The sequence below is a fragment of the Lonchura striata genome, chromosome 11 (genome assembly GCF_050655825.1).
Source record: "Lonchura striata isolate lonStrDom1 chromosome 11, ASM5065582v1, whole genome shotgun sequence".
NCBI classification, from domain to species: domain Eukaryota; kingdom Metazoa; phylum Chordata; class Aves; order Passeriformes; family Estrildidae; genus Lonchura; species Lonchura striata.
Window position 1 is genome coordinate 23,408,914 of NC_140713.1, and position 26,535 is coordinate 23,435,448.

At 42.5% G+C, this 26,535-nt stretch overlaps 1 protein-coding gene across 3 annotated transcripts in view; it reads right to left on the reverse strand.

Annotated features, from left to right (window-relative positions):
• Positions 1 to 26,535, reverse strand: part of ZCCHC14 (zinc finger CCHC-type containing 14) — a 47,357-nt gene that overhangs the window by 4,469 nt on the left and 16,353 nt on the right. For all 3 annotated transcript variants that reach the window (XR_014958007.1, XM_085589944.1, XM_021537945.4), the window contains exons 3-10: positions 9,267 to 9,340; positions 6,065 to 6,136; positions 5,751 to 5,860; positions 3,348 to 3,442; positions 3,207 to 3,261; positions 2,480 to 2,753; positions 1,132 to 1,223; positions 53 to 180 (exon numbers count right to left, since the gene is read on the reverse strand). Coding sequence is in view for 2 of the 3 variants with exons in the window: in XM_085589944.1 (XP_085446070.1) it covers positions 53 to 180; positions 1,132 to 1,223; positions 2,480 to 2,753; positions 3,207 to 3,261; positions 3,348 to 3,442; positions 5,751 to 5,860; positions 6,065 to 6,136; positions 9,267 to 9,340 (900 nt within the window). In the remaining variant the exon portion in view is untranslated. The remainder of the gene's footprint in view (positions 1 to 52; positions 181 to 1,131; positions 1,224 to 2,479; positions 2,754 to 3,206; positions 3,262 to 3,347; positions 3,443 to 5,750; positions 5,861 to 6,064; positions 6,137 to 9,266; positions 9,341 to 26,535) is intronic.

Here is a 26,535-nt window from a genome sequence, read left to right on the forward strand (position 1 = left end):
TGACCCTCGTGCAGGCACGGCTGAGCACAGCAGTGTCCCCTGCTCCCCTTACCTGCAGCGTGGTTGCCCCGGATACTCTGGATAGGCCCCACGTGGGAAGTGGGGGGAACCCTGGCCACCCCACTGCTGGTCACTGAGGAAGGTGTGGAGGGGTTTAGGCACCGTTTCTCTGATTTCTCCCTACAGGGTGATGGAGAGAAGCATGAAGAGACAGAAGCTGGCTAAAACACAACCGCAAATAAATCCATTTCTGAATGAACCCAAAGCAGACAAAGCCCATTGAACAACCCACTGCTGCTGTGCCCATTTCAAATGGAAATACTTGGAAATCACATCAGTGCTGACCAGAACTGCCAGCAGTTAGGGCTGGACAATTTGCCATCTGATTAGAACACTATGCTCTTATTTGTCCAGGGTAAAACACCACCAAACCCTGACTAAACTTACAATTCTATCACATATTATGTCAGCACGTTCCAAACCCAAAGAGAAAACAAACACAGCCCCAAGTTTTCCTTTTCCAAACAAACTCTGGAAAAACTAAGATTGCTGATAAACGCTGCCAAAGAAGCTCTGATAAATGGGCACAGATTTGGATTTCTAATTGCTTTTTAAGGAACAGCAGTAGCTGCAGAATAAACACTTTCCTGTAAGTGGAGATGCAAAAACCAGGACAATCTGTTGCATCAGTGTCCCCAAAGGGCTGCCACAGCTCTCTGGGGTCACTGTGGGACACTGAGGCAGCTCCATCCACGTGGATTGGAGCCAGAAAATTATTGTCACTTCCTAGGAAGAAAAGGCCTGACTTTGGGAGTGCATCCCCTGGGCTTGCAAACCCAACAGCTGCCATCAATGTCAAGAGGATGGGAAGCCCAAAATCTTTGCAATAAATGTGATAGAAGTTTTTAAAAAAACCTAATGTACAATATGTATATTTTGTAGATTTAAAAATTTGGTATCCTTATCACAGCCCTGAACAGGCAGCAGTAAACCAGAAAGTGCTAAATATTGTTTAGTAATGGAGATAATTATCATTCATATCTTCAGGTAGGAATCATGGTAGGTTTGTGGCCTGGGAAGCAAAATTTGCATTTTTCAACCTTACAAACAGTTCCCCCAGGCCTCACTTACTTCTCCAGCTCCAGCTGGGTCTTGAGCTTCTTCTTTGCTCCCATGGTGAGGGACTCAAACTTATTCAGATCTTCTTCAGTAAGACTCAGAAACTTGGAAAGAAAAAATGTGCATAGTTTTATAACCTGGAATATTCTTATTCCCATTTTCAGTGAAGAGCAATTCCAAAAGCCAACTTTAAAGCCAGTTTTAAATTCAAAGAAACTCTGTACTCCAGTTTTCAATTATAGTGTAAAATGAAAATGTGGGGGACAGGCATGAAGGAAAGAACACCTGCAGATTTAATTTAATTAGGTGTGTGCTTGTATTAACCAGTCACAATAAAGATGAAATAACTCGTGTACCTATTACAATAGAATTAAATTAAAATAGAACTTGGTGCTATCAGTGAATTTAAGGATCTTAGAAAGTCACTCCAGTTTTCCCAGTGTTTCATGTACCACAGAAGTGCAGTGAAAATATACTCCAATAGTAAATTTAATAATAAAACATAGAGATAGATACAGACATTTATATTATAATGTAATTAAAGTGAAAGCCAGTGAAGTATGCATAATAATATTTGCTTTTTAAAAATACACTGGAATATAGAGTTTTACTACTTTATTAAAGAAAAAAAAAAAAGTATATTTTCTGTCTTATAATGAAGAAAATTAAATCAGAAGCCTTTGGTAAGAGATTGAAATTAAATCCATAAAATATTCCATAAGCAGCACAAAGCTCAGCCCAAGCCCTCCTTCCACTGGAGGGCGTTCCAGGCCAAAAGACAGAGGACAAGGAATCTCCCAGTGGAGCTAGGAAAAGGCTCCAAAACCTTGTTTAGATCAAATCCAGCACACACAGGTGTTATCTGGGACTCTTACACTGCAAAGTCATAAGAGATGATTTTGCCACAGGAATTTCTGCAAGAAACACACCTCACTCACTCGTGTTCATATTCATTCCACGAGTCTCTGGAAATCTATTCCTTAAAATGAGGATAAACAAATATTTTGGAAGAAAAATCAACCAAGAAGCCGAACTCAAGAGAAATCAATGTATTTAGGTATCTCCTGCATACAAAGGGATGTCCAGGGAGCCAAGAAGAGCTCCTAAGGCAGCATCCAAGCTGGATCTCCAAGCATTCCATGAGGAAGCCTGGGAGAAGCAGCAGCTGTTGGCCAGCCTCGGACACAACACAGAGTGAGAACAGCAAGAAGGTTTTCATCAATTCATTACTGCTTTCAGAAAGTGAAAACCTCCCCAGCACGTGCCAGAAACTTGTGTGATCCTCAGTGCAGATGTTCCCAGCCTGGAGAACGTGGGGATAATTTAAAATCTGGCTGCTTCCCTCCATTTCCTGCCTTACCTTTTCCATGGTGAGCTGTTTGAAGACGGGGTAATACTTGTGCAAGCGCAGCTTCCTGAGCCAGTCCAGGATCCCGTTTTGCTCCTGTGTCTGAGGGGTCTGAGGGCTGGAAGACATCAGCATGGCTGGGGAGGAGTTTTCCAGCTGGGAGCGGTAGCCCAGCGAGGAGCCGGCGCCTCCGGAGTGCGAGCAGTGGGGCAGAGACACGGGAGCAGCAGCCGAGTGCTGCACGTGGTTCTGGGAAGACTGAATTCCAGCCACCCCACATATAGGTCTGGAAAATAGGAATAAGGTTGGGTTTAGTTGGAAAAGCTGTGTCACCCAGAGCTCAGCTCTGCAGAAATCTGGGGGAAATTACCCCATCGGAGCCATGGTATGGATTTGTACCTGCCCTGCTCCACAGCTCAGTGAAACAGGGCAGTTCTGGCAAAGGGTGAAGCTGATCTTCACCTTAAACAGAGTTTTCCTTCAGTAATTTCCTTCAATATTCACAGATATGAAAAATTCTGCTGCCTCTCTGTGATTTAAAAAAGCTTTCAACAGAACGGCCTTTGCATTATTAAAAAGAAGTAAAGATGCCCAGATATAATCCCATGGAAATTTTTAATCTTTCCATATGGAAGTGGCAAAAGAAGCCACAATACTGGCTCCTTGAAGGGGGTCTGGGTTTTGTTGGAGGACATGAAAATTGCCTCTTAAGAGAATGTCAACAAGATAAACATTTCACCTTCCAGATGTTCCCAGCGTAGTTCCTACTTTATACAGGGAGGGGTTGCCAGGATCTGAAAACAAGGAACAGAGTCACAAATGGCATCAGTTTATGAAATGCAGTACAAAAAAATATACTTTAAACTTTATTTCAACTCACTTGAGCTCTGAAGTTGCTGTGAGGGAGATGAAGTGCTGAAGAACTTCCTGACGTGGTCGTTTTTCACCACATGGGAAGGGAACGGGGCCAGGTACCTGCAGCAAACAAAGCCCCTGCTCTGTTAGAGCCTCCCAAATCCATCAGGATTGCACTCTGGACAGCACACTTGGAAATCAGATTGGAAATTTAAAAGCTGAAACACACCATACAATTCTGTATTCTAAGAATTTATCGATATTCTTATTCTTAATACCAAACCCTGTTATCCCTGGGTTGTTTTCACTCTGGTGAGTGTTTCAGCAAAAATGCCTCATTCGGGAACCCTGAACACTTCTAAGGCTGAAAATGTTCAAATGTAAACTTGAAAATTGCTTTTCAAATGCAGGAACCTGAGGAATATAAACTAGAGATGGATCTATTACTGAATTTCCCCCTTTTGAAGATAAACAGCAGATGCAGAGTCTGGCAGTTTGGGGAGAAACTTCTGTCACGTTTTCCCTGTGTCTCTTTGAAGGGAGAAGAGCCCTTTTAGCAGCACCCAGTGCCCCCAGGGAGCTGTGGGAGGCTGCAGAGGGACTGGGACAAGGGACGCAGGGACAGGACAAGGAGGGACAGCTTTGAGCTGGAAGAGGATGGATTTAGATTGAATATTTGGGAGAAATCCTTCCCTGGGAGGGCGGGCAGGCCCTGGCAGAGATTCCCAGAGCAGCTGTGGCTGCCCCTGGATCCCTGGCAGTGCCAAGGCCAGGCTGGACAGGGCTTGGAGCACCCTAGGACAGTGGAAGGTGTCCCTGCCACGGTTTTGAGGTCCCTTCAACCCAAGCCACTCTGAGATTCCACAAAAAAAAATCCCAATCTCCCAAAACTTTGCACCTCCACACACCCAGAGGTGTTTCCCAGCTGGAAACCCCGGAGTTCAGTGCTGAATTTCCCAGCTGAGCAGCACCTCGGAGCAGCTTCCTCCCTGCTCCAGAGCTGCAGCTGAGCTCTGGCAGTGCAGTTGCTGCTCCATTAACCCAGATTTGGAGAGGCTGTTGTTCCCAAGCAGCAGGCACACGCATTCCCTGCAGCTCCCAAATCCTCCTTGGAGCACAGCGAGGCACTGGGAATGCTGCCTGCCATGGAAAACAATCCAGGCATGCACCTGCTGGCTGCTGCCTATGGAAAACCAAGGTCAACATGGCTTAGGGGGAAAAAGTGGGAAGGAGAATAGAGTCATAGCACTCTAATATAGTTAATTAATTTTATAATTAATTATCAATATATTATTATTATAAATAATAGGTATATATTCTAATAATATATAATCATATAGTATAATAATATACTTAAAAATAATCTAAAATATACATTACTATATAATATATAATAGTATATATTATATATTATTATATATAATATATACTATATATTATATTTATCATTATAATATATATCTAGCATAATATATTATTATACTATATATTATATTATTAGAATATATACCTATTATAATATAATATAGATTATTAAAATAACCTTTATTAATAAAGATTATTAGAAATAATCTTTATTTTAGTTATAGAACTCAAAGTAAATTTATATTTTAAAGTGTCGTTTAATTTTATAACAATAACATATTAGGTTCAGAATAATATTAATATTACAATAATCTCGTTTTGTGTAGATAAAGAGAGTAGCAGCTGAAAGGAATTTAAGTCACTCCAATTTTCCTAGGAAAACCACATTTAGAAAGAGAAAACCAATGTGATCTGCCACAGATTATGATATTTAAAATACTGGTTTATATTAAATAATGGCCAGATAATTTGTGATAATTTGAGGAGGTACAAGCTAAGGCCTCAAAAATTTCTTGGCTGTTAAAGGCTTCAAAAAATGTAACAATTTAATGATATCTAAATACATACCTAACTTTTTAAAATCTGACTAAAATAAACATCATGGCAACCTAAAATGACTGAGAAAATAAAAATTCTGTGAAAGGGGCAAAAAAATCTCCACAACCCATTCCTCAATACAGATGGGTGAATATTCAGGCTTCTATTTTTTCCTGAGTTTTAAGTGCTTGTTTTAAGCAATTCTGGTTATTTTTGAGTCCAAAACAAACTTTTGCAAAGCCAGTCATCCTCTATTTGTTCTTCACAAGGAATGAGGAAATATCAGTTCTCCAGAAAGCTTAATACAGAATATTATTACCATCTGTATTTCTGAAGAAAGAATTCCTGAACAATTGTTATGCACTGAAATTAATGGACCATCCAGGAAAAAGCTTAGGATCAGGCTCTAATTTCTTCAAAGTAATTTAGAATATGGAGATAATACTTCTATTTCCTGTTTTTTTAAATTTTTCTCAGTGAAAGAAGCCCAGTGTCAAGATAAAAACCCCACAAAATCCCAGCATACCTCAGGTCTGATTCCAGGTCCATGTGGTTCCGTTCCAGGTAAAATGAATCTGGACCAGCTAAGCAGGGAATGAATTTCTCCAAGTTTTCTTCTGGATACAGCTGAGACAGCTAAAGGGGGAGGATATGACAAATTACAAGTGAAAAGACTTGTTATTTCTATGAGATTCAAGCCACTGCCTGCTATAAATCAAATATTTTATAAAATTCAATCTGAATTACCTTGGCACATTTTGAGAAGTATCATTGAACAAAATTAGAAAGAGGGACAAAACATTTTTTTCCTTTTCAAAGTGTTTTTCTTATTGTCTTTACCTTTGAAATGAATTCAGTCACTTCCGCAGAAGATTTGGTTACCAACGTCACCGAAGAATCAGACCACAGGACCTTGGGGAGGAGCAAGAAGGATTTGCTTTAGTAATTAATTTAATTTGGTTCCTCAAAATTCAGTAATTGGTCTCAACTGTCCCTCACGGATGTTGTGATGAGTGACATCAAGAAGGAAACACTTTTTTTTTTGTGCACAAGGATAAAACTGCTGCCCAATTCTTGCTGTTTGTACATTTATGATCTCCTCTGGATGCTTGGAAAAGCCCCTCAGAGTTTACACAGCCCTTACACACTGCAGACATCCAGAGTTAAGCAACCAACCACGGAGTCATGGAATTTTTTCCCCTCATTATTGTTAAAGAAAACAGCTGGTTTGGAGGATCTGCCTTCCAACAGGAACGGCTCCCCCCACACAAAGCTGCCTATTGCTAATTAATCAACTCCACATGCCTGAGAAATTGGGAATGGCAGCAAAAATCCAGGCAAAACCTTCCCAATGAAACCTGCAGCTCCTGCTCCACGATCCATCTTGTCCATGCTCTAAAAAAAGGGAATATTCAGTATTTCTTCCCAAACTAACAAGTCACGACATCCTTGGATATTGAAGCATTTATTGCTTGGGAGATGGAAGTTTAATCAAGCCAAAAATCAGGATTTCTTGGCTTGAGGAAAATCACCATGAGACAGGCCAGGGATGAATCCCTATGGATCCAAAATATCCACTGGAGGCATCTGGGAGGCAGCTGGATCCATAGGGGAAGGAGCTGGTGGGAGTTTTGGGATCACAGAGCAGCCACTCACATGACATTCGTTTCAATGACAACTCCAAACATACACAAAGTTTTTCCAGCCATCCAAAAGCTGCCAAAAAGAGTGGGGAGAGGAGAGGATTTCAAAATATATTACATAAGTGAGGAATTTCCTCTCAGCAGAGCTGTTACACAAAAAAAAAAAAAAAGGGGGGGGGAAGAAACGAACACAAAAACATGAGCAGCTTTAACAAGTTTGTGGGTTGTTTTTTTCTTTTTAAGTTTGTGGTAAATAATTTTTTTTTAATTCACAAGGAATTTTAGAAAGTACAGGAAATATTATCTTTTTTTTCTAGTTTTGTAATAACCCAACAATTGTCATGACTTCTGTTTTAACTTGAATTTTCAATACTTATAAAACAATAACGTGAACTGTAAATTCACTGGGGAACAATAGCACTGCAAACACTAAACTGCTCCATCCATTGACCTGCTATTCCCAAGCTCCTGAACAAAACAAAACCATTCCATAATTGGGTTTTTTAACCCAGCAAACAGCAATTCATCAACTCAGCTCTTCCATCAGTTCAAGCTGTTGAGGCAAACACTGGGTACAGTAATTTCTGTTATTTATAGAAAAATTTGTAATAGGAAAAGAAGTTTCACGAGATCTTAATTGGAGTGGAGACAACTGCAGGCTTCATACAGAGCTTGAAAAGCCCTTGGAAAAATCCTGTCTGTGATGGATGACATTTGGAACAATTGGGGATTCAGAAATTTGGGACATTCTCCATGAATCCAATCCTGCAGAGGTTAACGCTGCCAACATCCCAACAGATGCTCTGCCCTGGCTGGGAGTTTTAAGGAATAACTTGGTGAAAGTTGTGGATAATTGAGATTCTCCTGCCTGCTTTTTCCTTTTCTCACTCCCCACTTTGTCTCATCGAAGAAACCAAAGCTGTTTTCTGGGCTGTGCATCCCGAATTTTGGAATACTTCACTCCAGCTGCTCAGCAGCACCCATTTCCATTTCCATTTCCATTTCCATTTCCATTTCCATTTCCATTTCCATTTCCATTTCCATTCCCATTTCCATAGCCCCAGGGTTCCAGGGATGAACTGGGAGTGGCACCCAGCTGCAGCCGCTGCTCCTGGCTCTGTGGTGAACCACACTCACCCCACAGCACTGCCCTTCCTCCCTGCCACCCAGCTCAGGTGCCTGCAGCTCACACAGCAGCTCCTGCTCTGCCCTTCCTGCTGCATCAACACCCCTCTGCTGGAAAGGGTTTTTATTCCCTTTGCAAAAGCTTTTAGACCATGGTGAAACTCCCCTTCCAGCCAACTCTTGCTCCACTGAGTCTTCCTCAAGTGTAGCAATGTGCCCCCTGTTGATGGAGTGATTAAAATATTCTTTGTCTGCTTGGAAAGGCAAAAAGCCCAGAAGCTTCTCTCCCAAAGAACTTTTGGGACTTCACCTCAGACCTGGGGCTGCCCAACTGGACAGAGACCAAGAGGTCCCACCAGGAAAATTCACTAGAAAAGGAAGAGAACAAAGGAAATAATCCCTTTTGTAGGGTGTTTTAGCAGGAGCAAGAACCTCTTGCCCCGGCTCTTTTTTTTCTGTAAGAGTTTGTTATTTTGCCTTTTATTAAACTTTTTTCTGTTTCCAACACTACCTCAGAAGCCATCCTGCTAACTTTATGCCATTTGAGATAGCTGAGCTATCGAGGAGAGGAGAGGAGAGGAGAGGAGAGGAGAGGAGAGGAGAGGAGAGGAGAGGAGAGGAGAGGAGAGGAGAGGAGAGGAGAGGAGAGGAGAGGAGAGGAGAGGAGAGGAGAGGAGAGGAGAGGAGAGGAGAGGAGAGGAGAGGAGAGGAGAGGAGAGGAGAGGAGAGGAGAGGAGAGGAGAGGAGAGGAGAGGAGAGGAGAGGAGAGGAGAGGAGAGCCCTGAAGAATCCCCAAAGCTTTTCTGAACTCTGCAACCTTTTGGAACCAAATCCCACCAGAGGCTCCCTCTCTGCTTCTTTCCAGCAGCTGTGCCCTCAGAACCCACATTGTTCTCTGTCCAGATTAAGACCTAAATTCTCTCTGGCTTCTGCACTCCAGCAGAAGAATGGACATTGGATATAGATAGGGATAGCCATCCTCTAAGTGTGGCATCATATTTGCCCCTAAATAAACACTGCCAAAATTTCCTGCATTAAAATGGCTTTTTTTTTTTTTTTTTTTTTTTTTTTTTTTTTTTTTTTGGCCAATGCCCATCTGCATCATCCACAGCCATTTATAACTTTCAAATCATTGATTAAAAACTATCAGTCCCAAAGGAGCTCTGCTTTCACAAAGGATTTTTGGGATCCAGCAATAAAGTTTGAAAATCTCCTTAACTGCTCCTTAAGTATTAAGTATTCCTTCTTTCACAGAAAAGGAAACCCAAACTTACCTCAAAGGAATACTCAACATTTCTTTCATTCTTCTTGTGTGTCAGCCCCTTTAATTCCACTTTTTCAACACTCACTATGGAAAAACAAAGAGAGAAGAAGAATGAGGAGGATATCCATAAATACAGGCAGAAGTGATGACTTTTGGGAAGTGCCAGGCCTTGCTTTGAGAGCATCCCACGACCTTTGGAGGTGTTCCAGGTGCCCAGTTCCAACTTCCTCCCTCAGGAATGTTGGTACCACAACTTCATGCTATTTTCCAGCCTTGGGAAAGTTTCATTCCAAGCAGTTTCAACCCAAATAATCCCCTCCAAGCAAAGCTCTTATCACCCCACTCATCACTGTAATAACACACTACACACACATGGAATTATCTTAATAACATCAAGGAATAAACACCATCCCTCCCGGGGAAACTGGGAAGAGGAAGAACTCTCTATGTTTTCAGGGCTTGGTTTTACAAGTTCAGTGTGGTTTCATGGCTCTGTTCACATCCTGACTCCTCCCTTCCTGCAGTTTCACAGATAATTTCAGCCTCCCTTGGAATAAGGTGCAAGTAAAAGCAGGATTTGAGTGTGGAAAGGATGGAATGCCAGGACAGGTCATCTCACACACCAGATAACTGATGTGCTGAGTTCTTAGAGACACACACATCCCAAAACACCCAGATCAGGAATTCACCAGGAAAAGCCTTGATTTCATCAACTTTCTATTCTCTTCAAAATTCATCCTACCTTTTGACTGCTGTCAAGTGGATAAACACATGGATTTTTTTCCTACAAAAAACCAATTTACATTGGGTTTAAAACTACAAAAGCAGAATTATCCCAAGCCAGAGCCACTAAAATTGGACCCGTGAAGGGACATGTGCCATGCATGGTGTGTTTTCACTGAGCAGTCCTAACAAGGAGAGCCCAGAATTCTTTCCCTTTATATCCAGAGAATCACCAGTTACAAACTGTTAACCTGTTTTCAGCACTATTTATTGTTAACTTTTTGTTATCATTAAGACTCAAACCAATGTTTATAGCAAGGAACTTCCTCCTGGGTGCCCAACAAAACACTGCAGTGAAGTTACAGCAGCACCATTGCAACAGGGACCTGGCTTTTGTCACCTCCCCGGTCCTGTCCCCAGGGAGGCTCCACCCAAAGCCCATCTGGAGCTTGAGTTCCCTCTGTTTCCCAACAGTTGTGGCCTGAAGGTTTAATTGAGACCTTTTAATTATTTTTTTTATTGTGCCCTCAGAGAATCCCAGAATGGTTTGGGTTGGAAAGGACCTTAAAGCCCATCCAGTTCTAACCCAACCACCTTCCACTATCCCAGGTTGCTCCAAGCCCTGTCCAGCCTGGCTCTGGGCACTGCCAGGGATGCAGGAGCAGCCACAGATCCTCTGGGCACCTGTGCCAGGCCTGCCCACCCTGCCAGGGAGGAATTCCTTCCCAAAATCCCATCTAAATGCACCCTCTGGCAGTGGGAGCCATTCCCTGTGTCCCATCCCTCCATCCTTGTCCCCAGTCCCTCTCCAGCTCTCCTGGAACCCCTTCAGGCCCTGGCAGGGCTCTGAGCTCTCCCTGGAGCTGCTCCTCTCCAGGTGGGCACCCCCAGCTCTGCCAGGCTGGCTGCAGCCCTGGAGCAGCTCCAGGGTCTCCTCTGGACTCATTCCAGCAGCTCCTGACCCCGGGAATGCCAGAGCTGGATGCAGCTCTGCAGGATGGGGTCTCAGGAGAGCACAGCAGGTCCTGCTCGTTTACAGATGTTTCCACCTGGGTCTTGGCTGCTTAAAAATCTCTTCTTTGAGTCTCATTTGCAGTGAAAATTTTGAAAGTCCCCAAATTCAGTTCTGCAGGTGTTTGTGGCTGTCCTTACATGGAAAAATGGAACGTTCCTGTTCTGATGCTCACAACTGCTCCTGCTCCATGTAATTCCCAATTACAATTGCATCAATCCCTGGGCCTAGGAATAATGTCAATTCATTACTTACTGCTTTCTCCTGCACATTCTGCTTTTTTGAGAGGTTTGTTCCGTTCAAAATACTTCACTGGGTTGCTCTCATGCTTCTGAAATGATTTTGTGCCACATGCTGAGCACCACAGGGATAAATTTGCTCACCAGACATTGCTGAGCTATCCAGACAATATTTAGCAGCATGAAAGTTTGAACATGAAGATTTGAAAAGGCTCATTTAAAAAAAATCTACCTCAGTACATTTATTTAAGAGAATTCAGGGCCCCCTGAGTTGTGATCACAGCTAAAATACACTGAATATTGATTGGAATTACGAGTACTACAGGATTATAATGAGAAAGAATGTGTAAAATGGGTATTGAGAGGGGGAATGTGGTGAAGCAGCTGAAGGATGAGCAAATAACTTGCAGAAATCCTGGTGTCAACTGCTGCAACATCTGGTTTTGAAAAACACAGCCAGTGTTACGCAACATTTGTTGTTTATAGCAAACCCAGCATCACTCTTCTGCAACTGTTCTTATCGTTTGGCATTTCCAAAGGATTCAAACCCCAGCTCTTCCAGTCATTCATTTCTCATCTCCAGCAACTGCAGCAGAACTGGATTACCCAGAGACATAAAACCAAGCTATTCCTGTTTTACTCTGTGGGTTAATAACAAACCTTAAATCACCCCGGGTTTTGGTGGTGCTGACAGTGCCACAACCTTTTCCTGCTCAACGTCTGGGCTGAACTTGCCCAGTGAATAAAATCCACTGCAGTGAATTTATCCAAAGAAAAAGATTACAATTAGAAAAATGGACCTTTAGGTAAAGATTTTTGCACTGATTTTGTAAGATGAGGTCTGTTCTAGGGCAGGAAATGCAGCTCATGTCCTGCACGACAGGCTTTAGGGACAACCAACAGGATAATTCCTAATATTACATAAAGAGCTCCAGGAACTTTCTCCCAGCTAGCTGAAATACCATGAAAAACATTACCAGCCTACAGAAATCTTGTTTAATTTATCAAATTGTATGTTTGTGTTCTGTGGCCTCTCACCTACTCTGTGTGTTGTTTAACTTCTGGTTGGTTTTATTGAAATAACCTTCCAAAACCTACCCTGAAGCTTCACTTTATTCTAGCAGTGCTACAGAACTCCAGAAGAGAAGGTGCCATCCACCAAGTACAAAGAGGCAGGGAGGGGGAAAGGGATTTTTATTTACTGCTTTTATTCTCAAAAGCTCAAAGAGCTGACTCTACACAGTATCCCAATAAATGAGTCCAGGAGCAGAAAAACCTTTGCACAGAATTAGGGATACATGATACTGATGGCTTTTCAGGATGCTGAATCCTGCAAAACTCCAACTTCCCAACCCAGGGGACACAAAAAGTTAAAGCTCCTAATTCAGGAGATTCCCAGAGTATATTTGCACTGGCAAAGGGGCACATGAGGTTTTTTGCCATGGGTATTTATCCAGAAATATATGGGAAATTCCAGCAGGTAAATGGAACAGCTGGATGAGATCCCCAGGAAAGGGGAAGAGGAAAACAAAGGGGGTTGGAGAAGCTCAGGGCTGCAGGAGAAGCTCCAGCAAGGCTGTGGCACCTTTGGTGCTCCCAGGACCTTCTGGCATCATCCCTTAAGGGTTTTTTGAAAAATATTATTATTTGCTGCTTTCTCTAACCACAAGAGAAGCATTTTCCATGTCGTTTTGAAGCACTTTTCATTGTATCCAGCATGGAAGGCTGAGTGTGGAACACTCCAGCACTGAGGCACAGCCAGGAAGCACAGCCAGGACAGCAGCGACGTCATCTCGTCTGCTTTTCCAACCCTGCCCCACCATCCAGGGAAAACACAGCCAGGGAGCTTGCAGACATTTTATTCAGCTCTGCTTTCCTAGTTTTCCTATTCCCTGAGGGTTTTTTCCCATTTCCTGGTGTGGGTTTTTTTTTTCCCTGTTTTTTACTATTTCCTGTTTTCCAGGTGGGGATTTTCACCCTTCTGGCTGATACTGGAGTATTTCTCATCTCATTGCTCACTTCAGTGGGAAGGGACACACAATTCCCTCCCTCTGCTCACACCAGGTGCTAAATCCTCTGGATTTCTGGCCTCCTCCTCCTCCAAAAAAGCAGGAGCTTGCATCTCCTCCTCTTCCCAAAATGTCAGCAGCTACACAAAACAAAAGGCCAATTCCAACCCTCCAGGATTTGCCATTCCTGGCTGGTAAAGGTCAGGGTAAAACCTGCTCTGGATGTGGGCAAGGGCAGAAGAGACATTTTGGAAAGCCACATCAATCAGATAATAATATTTTTTAAAATTCCCTCTTTACAGCTTCTGGATCCATCCTAATAAAAGGATTCAACAGATCAGTGTTTCAATCCAAATGAGAATTTTGTGCTCCTCCTGAAAAAGTCAAGTAATTCTACATAAATCAGGAGGGTTGATTGTGGTCCAGCCTTTTTCCATAAAATCCAATATATCCCCTAGAGGATTATATAATATACTAATATTATTATTATATATATTATTATATAATATATAATACCTAGAGGATTTCCTTTATTAAATCCCTGGATGAAGGATCAGTTTATGTGGGATGTGACATGGAAATGCCACTCTCCAGGTGGCAAAATCTCAGTCTCCTGAAACTGGGCTGAACATTTTGGTTTATGATACTTGACCAAAAACAGCAGAAAGGCTGCAAGTAATTTTTATGTTGGGGGAAAAAAAAAAAAAAACAACAAACAACAAACCCTAAGTAAAATCCTTTCTGTAGGAGGCCATAATCATAAATGAGGTCTCTGGACTAAAAGATTTATTCGATTTTCATTCATGGAAAGAGGCATCAAACACCATGACAAGCAACTGAGTTTGTGCTGAAAAAGTGGAACAAAAGGGAACTCATAAAATCCTTTCCACATCCCTGTTTACACAGAAGTGGGCAGAAATGCAGCACCACCACTTTCACAAGGCATCTCCTCTTTGTGCTGAAGAAATGCTTCCAAAGCAGCATTACTCAATTCCTGCTGCCCAGTCGATGCCAAAATCTGGGAACAAAATCCCACAGAGGCTCCCCACAAACCCAGCAGGATTTATATTCCCACCTACAGAGGCAGGAGGGAAGGAAAACAGAGAAAAGAATTTATTTGCTCCATGCAAAGCACATTCATGGTAACAAAGGACCAGAAATTAAAGGGGTTTGTGGGGGTTTTGTTTGGGTTTTTTGACTGCTTGTAAGTATCAGCTTAAGAAAGGGTTTTTTTGGCTGTTTTGCATAAAACTTCCTGCTTTCACTTTTTAAAGTTTTCTAAAGCTTTTTATCCAGGCTATGATAGAAATTCTGGATACCCTCTTGTTCCAAGCACACACACTGATCCTCTTCTGCACAAACACACAAGGACTAAGTTTTCTCATCACTAAATTTGATTTCCCTGTCTCCTACTTCTCAAAACTTAAATTTTTCTTTTACCGGACTAATGGAGGCCTGACGAAAACCTGCAGAATCCAATATTAGGGCTTGAGTGTGTAGGATGAGAACTGAGATCTAAATATGATCAGCACCTTTAGGGTGCCAAGAACTTGGTGTTGGTGCTATCCCAGGATCACTGGGACTGGAAAAGAGCTCCAAGGTCATCAAACCCAACCTGTGAGGGATCCCCACCTTGTCACCAGCCCAGAGTGCCAATCCAGGGATTCCCTGACACCTCCAGGGATGGGGACAGTCCCAGGAGCTCAGCTCAGACTCATGTTTATTTACTAAAACTCCTTCAACAAACCACAGAATGACAATATTATCTCCTAATAGATATTAGAAGATTCTAATAGATATTTTAATATTATCTTCTAATTATCTGATCTGTCACTAAAGCCAAGAAAGAGCTGGCACTGCTGAGCTGTCCCTGAGGTGATTTCAGAGGAAGATTTCAGAGGAAGAGCATCCAAAGCCTCAATTCCAGCTTCCAACCCTGCACCCAGCAGGCTCTGAACCCTCAATATCTGGAGAGGATGGCACTGAAACCACTCAACTTGAACTCTGCTCTGTTGCACAGCCAGCAAAAACACACCTTGGTGTGTTCCATGACACATTAACTCCTGCACAAACCTCCCCAGAGATCTCTGATCTGCATCAGCTGATGGGCCAGAGTCCAGCAGGACAGGAGGTGCTCCCTGCTGCAGGTACAGAAACTGCTGCTGCGGAGGCAAAAAACATCAAGCACACCCTTACGTGGAACTGCAGCAAACAATTAAAAGGCATCATTAACTAAAATGACAAGCCAGGAGCTTGTCTGTGGGGACACCAGAGGGGAAAATGCCTCCACTCGACAGCACGGAGAAGTGTTTCAAATATTCCCTTAAAAGGGAGGGGAAACAGGCAAAGAAACAAATGTTTCTTTTGGAAAATTATCTCATTTTGCTACTTCTAGGAAAGGCAGATGTAGCAATAGATAGAGCAATTCTCTCTGCAGTTCATTGCATTGTCACATGAAAATGACCTTTTGCTATTATATTAGTGACATCTCAGACCTCTCCAGAAGGATAATTTATGAAGATATTAACCTGTTTTCATATCCTGCAGTGGTTATGGATGGAAACAACACCGTGTGAAGAGGCCTAACTGGGATACTGAAGTGATCCCAAATACTTTCTGCAGAGTATTTGTTAAGAAATACTTGAGTGTTCACATTGAAAAATAAATATTTAAATTTAAATTTGAAGTTCTACAGAAAAAGGAAGACACAATTTGAGCTGGACTAATTTGGATCCTGCTCAGCCTCATAACAGCATACACCATCCAGTTTTCTGCTGTTATCCCTTAAAACTAAAAGTGGATGAGCAGACAACAGTTTTTCCATGGAAAAGGAAAGTGTAGCTGGGAAAAAACTTGTAAGCAAACAGAACAGTTTCACTAGTTAGCAAGAAAGTCTTCTGGTTGTCTGCTCCTCAACAGGAAAACCCTGGAAATTAAAGTTTCATGGACATCATGAAAAATTTCTGTCAGTAGAGGAAAGGCACTCGGTATTTTCCTGCGAGAAAAATAAGAGTTCTTCCAACATACAGAATATTTAAGATCAAAACCAACCCATCCCTTCACCATGAGTTCAGGTGACAAATCAATGCTGTTTTAATTGAAGAGCAAGGCTGGAGCCCATGAAATGCAATATTCCACAGGAAACAATTACACAGCTTTTTTAAAAACCAAGGCCATGAGCTGAGTTTTGGCAGCCCAGAGAAGCAATAACAGGCTGGGATTGTATCACTCACCCCAATCACACCAGGAGTTCTCATGTCCCTGCTATTTCCTCACTTTGGCTGATTTAAGCTGCCAGCTAAGTGACCTTCTTATGTTTCTCCAAAACAGATATTTAAAATTTAAAAAAAGCCTATATAGCTCAGCTTTTAACTGAACTCATGCATTTCTGAAGTAATCCTGAATGATCCTGTCAGCACTTCAGCCAACCACAAAAGTCAATCAACCTAAAGATGGGTTGTGCAACTTCCCTGGGTTCAAAAGCTTCCCAAAACCCCAAAGTGCCTGTGCTGGAGGCTGGAGAAAACTCCCATCTGGACAGGAAAATGTAAAACCCTGAAGAACCACTCAGCTGTTATGAAAAGAACTGAGACATGGCTTCAAACACTGTTTTGAAGGGTTTTCTGCCCAAATCCTTGAGGCTAGGAACACCTTGCATCCCTGCTCCCTCTCCTGCCATGGCCACTGAGCACAGTGGCCAGATGAATTGCCTTTTTTTTTTATTTTCTGAGGCCAGAAAAAGCTTATGCAGAATAAAAATACCCAGAAAGGGTTGCTGGATTAGCCAGATTTGTGAAACAGCTCCTAAATTTGAGCAGCAACACATGGCACTGGGCAGGTGCTGGCCTGGGAACATCCCCCAGAATCTGCTCTGAAATGTGGAATGGTGCTCTGGGTGCAAAAAAGTTGTGTACAGAGCCAGAAAAGGCTGCAGGAGTTTGACATCAGGGACAAGCCAACAATATATTCCTCAATTCCAACAGCTCTACCCAAGCAGAGATGCAGCTCTTTGGGATCTCAGGCAGAAGGAAAAAGGAGCCCTGAAGGATGGGGTTTGATACCATGGCATTTTCAAGCATGATTTTAGGGAAATGTGTGCAACACTGAAGGTTTAAAGGTATCCTACAACAAATTCAGAGATGTCAGTCACAGTGGGGTTCAACATGTGCCTCGTGGGCTGCATTTTTAAGGGCTCCAGTGATTTCATTTGCACACTGTATTTACTGCCTAATTCCATTTGGAACTGCAGCTAATCAACTATTTGCATACAAGTGAGAAGTGTAAGTTTTAAATGCAGCCCTGAACCTCATTTGCTCAGTGACTCATTTTCCTTCTCCCAGTTAGCTCAGAAACATGGGAAAGAATTCCTGTAAAAGTGAGCAAAGCCCCAAGCTCTGGGGTGAAGGGCAGCTCCAGTAACCATTAACATCCAGCCTTGTACAAGCCATTTAAATAAGCATGCTGCCTGTGTTGAATTTATCTAACAAAACCATCTCTGAAATCAAGAGAAATGTTCAACTTTAGATATAAATAATTTTACTTTCTGGGTAAGCAAGATGCAGTTGTATATTTAGTCTGGTTTTATCTGATGGAGTGCTTATTTTATTTACTATTCTTAGAGAACTTTTAAACAAAATGTTGGCTTTGTTTCTCATTCTTAAGAGGAGCTTTGCTCATCATAGAGAAATCTCCTGCTTTTCCCCAGAAAGGATTTTCTCTGGCACATAAAATTCCCTGAGCCCCTTCAAACCCAAGGTGAGCCTCATGATTAATTCTGATCCGAAAGCTGTATTCACCTACAAAATTACACATGCAAAGTCAGTTTTCCATGGAAAAACTGACAAAAAACTTTTTTTTTTTTTGCTAAAGTGCAGCAAAGCCCAGAAACCTAGACTTCCCTAAATCCCAAATATTACCAAGGAACTGATCCAGCTGAGCTGAAAGTTTTGAAGTTTGAGGTCGGCATGGAGCAGCCGCTTACCCTGAGCTCAGAGAGAGGATTCCAGCCTCAGAAAGGAAACCAGAACGGGCAAAAAGTGACACCCAGGTGGTCACCACAGCTGGGCACCTGAGCTGGGCTTTGCTTTGAAGTTTGGAGCAGTGTCCTAAATACCAATGGACAAATGCAGTCTCACAGCAGCAGCCAGTGAAACACAAAGCACATTTGGGTGCAGCTTGAACTAACCACAAACCACCTTTGCTGGAGGTGAGTGAAATGGCAACTGAGCTAAAGCTGTTAGTACCCATTAGTTTTCCTCCATCACCCAAGATTTTACTCACTAAATGACCGAATAAAGATTTTCAGACCACTCAGCTAATCATAATCTTTGCTGCTCTATTAAAACACCCCACATGAACCCAATCCCAACTGCATCCGGTGAGGATTTGCCCAGCATAATTTCAACTTTTTGAGTCCCCAAGGCAGGAGCTGAGCGCTCCATATATAAATATACATTTCTCCCAGCACAGGGGTGTTTGTTTTGCAGCCTGAGGGTGCATTTTGTAACCATATATCGGCATGGCTGGAGCCCAGAGGGAGGGGATGAGGCTGCAGCTGCTCAGCCAACGTGCCCTGGCTCGAAGGGCATCTGGTGCTAAAACACCACAGCCCTGGGATCAGATGGCTCCAAGGATTCCTGCCCCTACCCAAAGGAGTTAAGAGATTCCAAGTGCAGAGAAATGCAGCATTTCAGTCTCCAAGGCAGATGAAGCAAGCAGCTTGCCTGGTTTGGAAGGGCTGCTCCAGGCCAGCAGGGTTTAATGCTCCTGTAAATAAGCACGTGCTGTTTGCTGCATTTTTGAGACCAGGCTCAGCACTGGAAACTCATGACTAAGGCTGCAATAACAAACAGGAGCAGCAAGGACAAAGTCATTTTATAGCAGCTTCAATTTTTTATTTTCTAAGGAATTATAGCCTTGTTAACAACAACAACAACAAAAAAAAATCTCCTAGCACGCTATGCAAAAACACCAGACTAAGGGACTCATGTGGAATAGAAAATCCTTGAGTACAGACAGTCTTGCCAAGAGCCACAAATGCATTCAAGTGCTCAGTTCAGTGAGGAACAAATATCCCTGCACAGCCACTTCTGTGAGGTTCCCCTTTTGTGGCAATTTTCCTGTCTCTGTACTCATTCTTTAATGTTCTTGTTCCCTTTTCTACTTTTATACAACTCATTGTTCCTTCTTTCTGATCCCAGACAAGATTTGACCAGTGATTCAAAGAGGCAGAAGGAAGTTCTAATTCAGCAGTTGAACTGATTTGGAGACCCACACAACTGCCCAACAGTTATTGGATAACTGTAACACATCTATGAAGCAAATACAGGAGGGAAAAGCCCAAAGTAGATTTTGTGGACATTTGCCCAGAAACTGAGCTAAAAAGAATGCAAAAAAACACCAGACCCCATCCACTAAGGATCTCCAAGCCCTGAAGCTCTGAATCTCCAGACTCACCAGCAGATCCTTTAGTAGAGCCTACAGAATGAACCAAACCAGCAAAAATCCATGTTTAAAGCTCCAGGTCTCCACCTTCTTTTGGAGTAGTTGGATATCCAGCAAATCCCTGAACTCCTTAATAACAGGGACAGGGAGGAATACAAACTAGGAGCTCTCCAAGCCACTAAGACCTATTTCATACCTGCTGTTTTTGCAGACAAAATCACTTATTACACTTTTCCTCTGGCCTGTTCACAAAGGGCTGATTGTAAACAACTCTGCTGGAATGATACACCTGGAATAATTCATCCTCAGGAGTGGAAAACACAATAGGGAGAAACTCCAAAGGCCCTCTTGTGTTTTCTGCCATTTCCTTTCAGCTGGGGATATTAATGATGTAATTTTAGCAGGGCTGCCCCTCTGAGTGATGGTTAAAAATAGCACCCACACCCTCCACTGATGAAATGCAACCACTCCAGGCAGGGAAGTCATGCAGCACAGCAAACCCTCTCCTTTTTTTTCCAGGGAGAAATAAAAGAACAAGCCAGAAAGCAAATGAAACATTAACCTTTTAGCTTAGCATTTCTGTGCACCCAAGAAAGAAATTTTACTTTAATCAAAAGCATTGTCTTGCATAATTACAGCCTGTGACTCCTCAGCTTAAAAGAACAAGAGGAAATTAAATTAGAAATGAAAATTCAAAGCACCTAAACAATGCCAAAGTTGACTATTTGTCTCCTCTACTTGTGTGGCACAAAGGAACAGATCAGATCCACAGTTCCAGGGAATGCTCTAGGGAGTACAAGGCACCACGTTCATGGGGTTTGGGGCAGTAGCACCCCTCAAACTTCTCAAGTTCCCACTGTCTGCAAGCCACAAATGAGATTTCATTCTCAACTGAGTCCCTAAAATCAATCCAAGAACAGCTCCAGATGCTTCCCTTCCCCAGCAGCTTTCCAACCTCTTCATGCAGGTCCCAGGATCAGGCTCTGCTCTGGCATTTTCCAACAGACGCCGTTCATCAAAACTGCATTAAGCTGTCACTAAACACGAGAACACAACTTCCTTTAAACAACCCAAAATAACTGAATTCATGGACAGAATTCCACTGCTTTGCCTCTTCTCACATTTGTTCTTTCATATCATGGAATGGTTTGGGTGGGAAAGGATTTTAAAGCCCATCCAATGCCACCCCTGCCATGGCAGGGACACTTTTCCCTATCCCAGGTTTCTCCAAGCCCTGTCCAGCCTGGTCTTGGGCACTGCCAGGGATCCAGGGGCAGCCACAGCTGCTCTGGGCACCTGGGCCAGGGCTGCCCACCCTCAGAACAAAAATTCCTCCCTAATATCCATCCCAAACCAACTCTCCTTCAGTTTGAAGCCATCCCCCCTTGTCCTGTCACTCCTGATGAAGAGTCCCTCCCCAGCTTCACGGCAGGCTGACCAGCCCCAGTTTCATTTATTCTTCATTTCCAACTCCTAAGATCATCCATTTCTCCAGTCTTACAGTATTTGGTCTATTTTCCCTGCTTCAGTCTGATTCTTTCCAAAATCACAGCCTCCCATGTCTGCAGAGAAAAGCCCCCACTGAGAATTCTAACGCTGACATCAAAGGCAAGCAAGAAACCTCAGATTTATTTGAAATACCCAGAAATTTGCAGGTCTGGACCCAAAACTATGTGAGAGATGCCACCATTTTTAACATGTATATTCAGAAACCTCTAAAAACTCCAGCTATCTATATTGAGAAAATTATTGCACTTTAAACCTATTACCCTCAGTTTTTGGAGGCAAGAATTCGTCTAAATGGAAAGGTAGATGTAAATGAAAAATATGCTTTGGAAAACTGAGGGATTTAAGGAATAAACTGTTAAAAGGAAGGAACACTTACCAGCTAACAACTAACCAGCTGTAAAAGCTTCCTGAGCATGACATGCAACAGAAAATTGCCATTTAGTCATTAGTACAGTGGTGACAGTATGTAAAATGGGCAGGGATGTGCTGGATTTCTAGGAATACATGTGAATCACTCCTATTTTCTTCTCTAAAGTGCCAATTTTTATCCAATTTTGTTTAAGGGCTATGTGGGCCTAGATAGGATAAGCAAGCGATTTCTTTTAAATTCTTCCCTGAATTCTTGCATGCCCCTGTTTAAGATGGCAGCAAAATGGGCTATTTCAGAAATCCCCAGATGTTCCAGGGTGCTGCATTCTGAAGGCACGAGGAACAGCTGAGCATTTCTGAGCATTTCTCACATCCCTCTCTCAATCTGCAGGCAGCAGACACACAAATGTCCAGCCCCACTGAGCCACTTCCCTTCAGGTTGCAGCAGGAATTTGCCAGGAGGCAAAAATGAGCAGTTAAAATGTACCTTCTTGGGGTTTTCTGGGATTTTTTTTCAGTCTTGAATTACATATTTGTTATCCTTCAGTGATTTCTTAAATTTTAAATTTTATTTCCTGCTTTTAATTAAGGATTTTCAGTAAAAATGCAGGTTTAAGCATTAGTTCCACCACAGGAAAAGCTCTCCCAACACCTTTTTTTTTACCTCAGAAGATAGGCTGTATGAAGCCATTACCATCAAGATCTGAGAAAAACTGGTTTTCACCATTTAATATGATTTTAATTAAAAGCTGAAGTTGCTTTGTTGTTTCCATAATGGGAAAGTCATGCTGCTGCTTCCAGAGCTGTTGAGGTAATGACCATTAATTTCACCTTCATTAACAACTCCTGTGCCACTGAAGGCACTTCTAGGACTCCAAAGACATGGAAATGGGAGAATCCTTCTAGGAATGCACATCCTGTGTGTGCCCTCCTGAGAGAGCCATGGAAAAAGGCAGATAATATTAAATATGAGTTCATATTCTCACTGTAGATATTGATGACTACACTGTCCTTATCCAAGATCAGGAATGTGCCTGAGGATTGCACTAGAGAGAGGTAAAATCCTTGGCACAGCTGGATTTACCAGCATCCTATTCTTAGAATTAAAATTTTTCCAAGCAGCATGATTAAATAAATTATAAGCAAAAGTATCATCCAGCTCCCACTGAAGCCAAACTGAATGGACTATTCCAAATGAAGTGTTCTTTGTCAAATCCTATTGTAGCAGAAAACTGCTCATTTCGTAATGTTTAATATGGAAATTGTATTGCCCAGCACACAAATCTTTATTTTTAACACAAGGATAAATAAAAACAAGATGAATGATGGGGCTCTGAGTGACCTGGGCCAGTGAAAGGTAGCAGGGGTAAAAAGAGAGGAGCTTTAAGTCTCCTTCAACACAAATTCTGGGATTTTATGGATTACCCAGGAGCAAAACAAAGCCTTATTTCCCACAGATCCAGGCTGTACCTCAGTTGTTCTCACCTCTCCTGGAGGAAGCATGAATGAGTCTCTTCTATGCAGACACTACTGTAAATAAAATCTCTAAATAGCTTTGTCAAATTTGAATGAATTTAATCAACAGGCTCAGCAGTTAATTAGGTAGGGACCAGCAGCTGCCCAAGCAGAGCAATTCCACCTCCCCACTGAGGAAAAACAGGCAGGAAGTCCAAAAAGACCAAAGTCAGAAAATCACTCAGCAGCTTCCGGATAAAGCCCTCAGGTTAAATGCTTGATATCCATTATTTTAGGGGAATATGAGATCAAGGCAGATGGTGTAGATACAACTAAAACTGCTCAGAGGAAACTAAAGAACACTGTGAGATGAACTCCAGAAGAGCCACAGGTAAACACACAGAGCATCACCTTCCCTGCAGCTCTTGGTGTGCTGGGAGTGCTCCCTGGGGAGCAGGAGGGGAAGGAATGGGAGCCATGGATTCCAAACCCCAGGCAGGAGCAGCTCCAGATTGGCACAGAAAGCTGTGACAGTTGTTGTATGAGCAGGAGCCACCTTCCCATGCAGTGTCTGTGCTGCCTCCTCTCCCTTCCCATCCCAGCAATCCCAGATCTCTCCTGACAAAGCTCACTACAGGGAAAAGCAGGCAATGAGGGTGACAAAGAAATATTGATTCCAACCTCGAGAGAAGAAAAAAGTTAACTTATTAACACTGACAGGGTCCAAGCACAGCCCCAGCATGAGGAGCTCCACTCCCAGCTCTACAACAACCCACTTACCCGGCTTTGGGGACATAAAATGGCCTTTTGTAAGCAGAGGACAACTGAACTATCAACAAAACCATGAGGTGAAATGCAAAGTTTCTGATGTTTTTTAAACCCTAAACATGAGTATTGTCTTTATTGCAAAATCAAACCTCCAACCTGAACTGAACTCTCAACTCCACACTGAGCGACGTGGCTTATGCATCACCAAAAAATTCCTCAACATACAATAATCTTCTAGCACAGGGGAAAATATGCAACATCAAAACAGGTTTTTTTGGAGCACGCTAATCCTTGGGTTTGACTTCTAGAATTCACTCTAAATACTTGATGTTCCTCAAAGAACTCGTGTGGCAGAGACAGAAGGTCAGGAACGCTGCCTGGTGTGTGATCTCAACCTACATTGCTCAAGTTTAGAAGCAGAGCTCTCCCTTCAGAGGGAAAATTAACAAGGACATACACAAACAGCTGAAAAATTATATACAGTTGGGAGAGGGAGATTTTTCCTGAAGGATTATCATAGCCTAAATATTTCTTTAAGCCCTACCCTACCAGTAGTTGACCCAATATTGTTGGAGATGATGCAGTTACTTAAAAATAGAATAATCCAGCTCCACAACTGATGCAGAACAAGGCAGTCTAAAATCTGGACCTGAACAAAATAGATTTCAGTGGTTTTTTTTCCCCCCTCCCCCTGTATTTTCTGCCTGCCTTCAGCAGACTGACGTCAAACATTTCAAGAGGAAAAGGCTGTTGGTCGCCATTAAACTGGGAGAGCTCCTGCAGCCTGGTTTCTTATGGAAAAAGAATGAGTCAAGGAAGTGGGAGAAGAAAAAAAAAAGGTGCAAGACCGTACAAACACATTTTGCCAAGGAAAACAGAGCAGCAAAAATAGTGGCGAGAAGTTCTGGGAGGCTGACATCACACATTGCTGCTGACTATTGTCATGAAATAATTCAGATACCAACGTTTGCTGCACGTGACAACCACCACAGGCCACCTCCAACTGATCCCACCTGGGCTCAACAGGGAAACTGCAAACAGGGATAGACTGACATCCCCATATTGACTGAAAACTAAATCAATATATTCCCGAGATACACTTAGAGCTTGTTTTCCTTCATGCCCATAGACTTTTATCCCATCAGCCATGTGCTGTTCCATGTATTTATCCAAGTCTGGGACCCATCAAGGCTTTGTAGGACTTTGTGTGTGGACTCAGAGCATCCCTTCAATTAAGCAATTGGTTTTTCTGTGCTCAGCAGAGCTAAATGGAGAAGAGATTGTAGAATGAAGCCTCCTGCCCCCATTTTACGTCTCAGAGCTTTACTCCTCACTCTGCAGAAGCAGTTTGTGCCTATCCTTAGATCCTGTGTTGCAAGAATTATGATTCAGCTTCACTCTAGAAGGATCAGATTTCAACAGTTGCCTCATTTGAAATCAGGCTGGCGTGGAGACAATTTGGAGGGTTTTGTGTGGCAACAGAGGAAAAGCAACATAAATATACAGGAAACACAAGAATAGGAGAGTTTCTGTCACTTTGCAGAAAATGAGACTTGTTCACTTGAGGAAATCACTGTCCAGGCTGCTCTGGGGAGGGACATGGCCAGTGCCACCTGCAAAATGAGCAGCTTCTAAACCTCCAGTGCAGGAAACTTCACCCAGCGGCTGTGACAAATCAGGATTTTACTGATTTACTGAGATTTTTACTGATTTTACTGAGAGCAGTGACAGGATGAAGCCTGCACAGTCTCTGCCCTGGGATGTTTGTAACTTATGCTGTCATTATAAAGATGCTTTTGTTCTGCACTTCAACATCTGGTCTAATGCATTTAATTCCTCTGTGCTTTTGGAAAATATGCTGTGGTCACTGAGCATGTTTAATACATTGCTAAAATATGTCACATGCAGAGAGCAGGACTTGCCTCCACTGCTCTCCACCTAATGGCCAAATCCTTGGAACCTGACAGTAGAAGAGTAATTAGCAACATCTCTGGAGCATGGAAAATTCCTATTGCTTTTATTAACAAATAAAATAAGCTGATTTTTTTCAGTCAGCTGTGATAACCAGTAACTACTCTCTTTAGGGAATTACCCCAACTCTACATCCACAGGCTTGTTAAAAATTAGCTCTGTGCACAAGGCTTCCCATGGGTCACACAGCTCCTCCTGAACTTTGGAATAAAAACAGAATTTCCTGAACTTCCCTTTGCTACCAGCAGAGGATTGCCTGCAAAACAAAATAGTGAAAAGCAATTTTAACTCCTTACTTTTTTAAACAACTTTCTACTGGGAAAGACTGAGGGGACAAAAAATGCCCAACCTTTATTTGAATTTATTTTGTTCAAATGGTGTTAAAACCATTATTAAAACTTGACTACATTCTAGGAACAGTGGGAAGAGGGAGAGAAAGCAACACACCCCTCTTGGAATTTTAATTGTATGTAACCCAAGAATCTCTGTGTTTATCTCTGCTCTGCTTGACCAGTGAGATCTGTCAGTGCCTCAGTACCTGTGAACGAGCCTGACTGCAGCTTCCAGCTCCACAGCCAGATCCTGAGAACAGGGAAAGCCTCCACTTCCCAAAGTTCCCTCCAGCTAAAACAATTCCTCATCTGTGGAAACAGCTTTGAACAGCCCTAAATCACTGGTCAAAATAGGAGTAAAAAGCACAATTCACAGAGCATGCTACAATTGCTGGATTTCACATCTTTCTGTCAGAACCCATCTGTATTTTTTTCTCAACTTGCACAG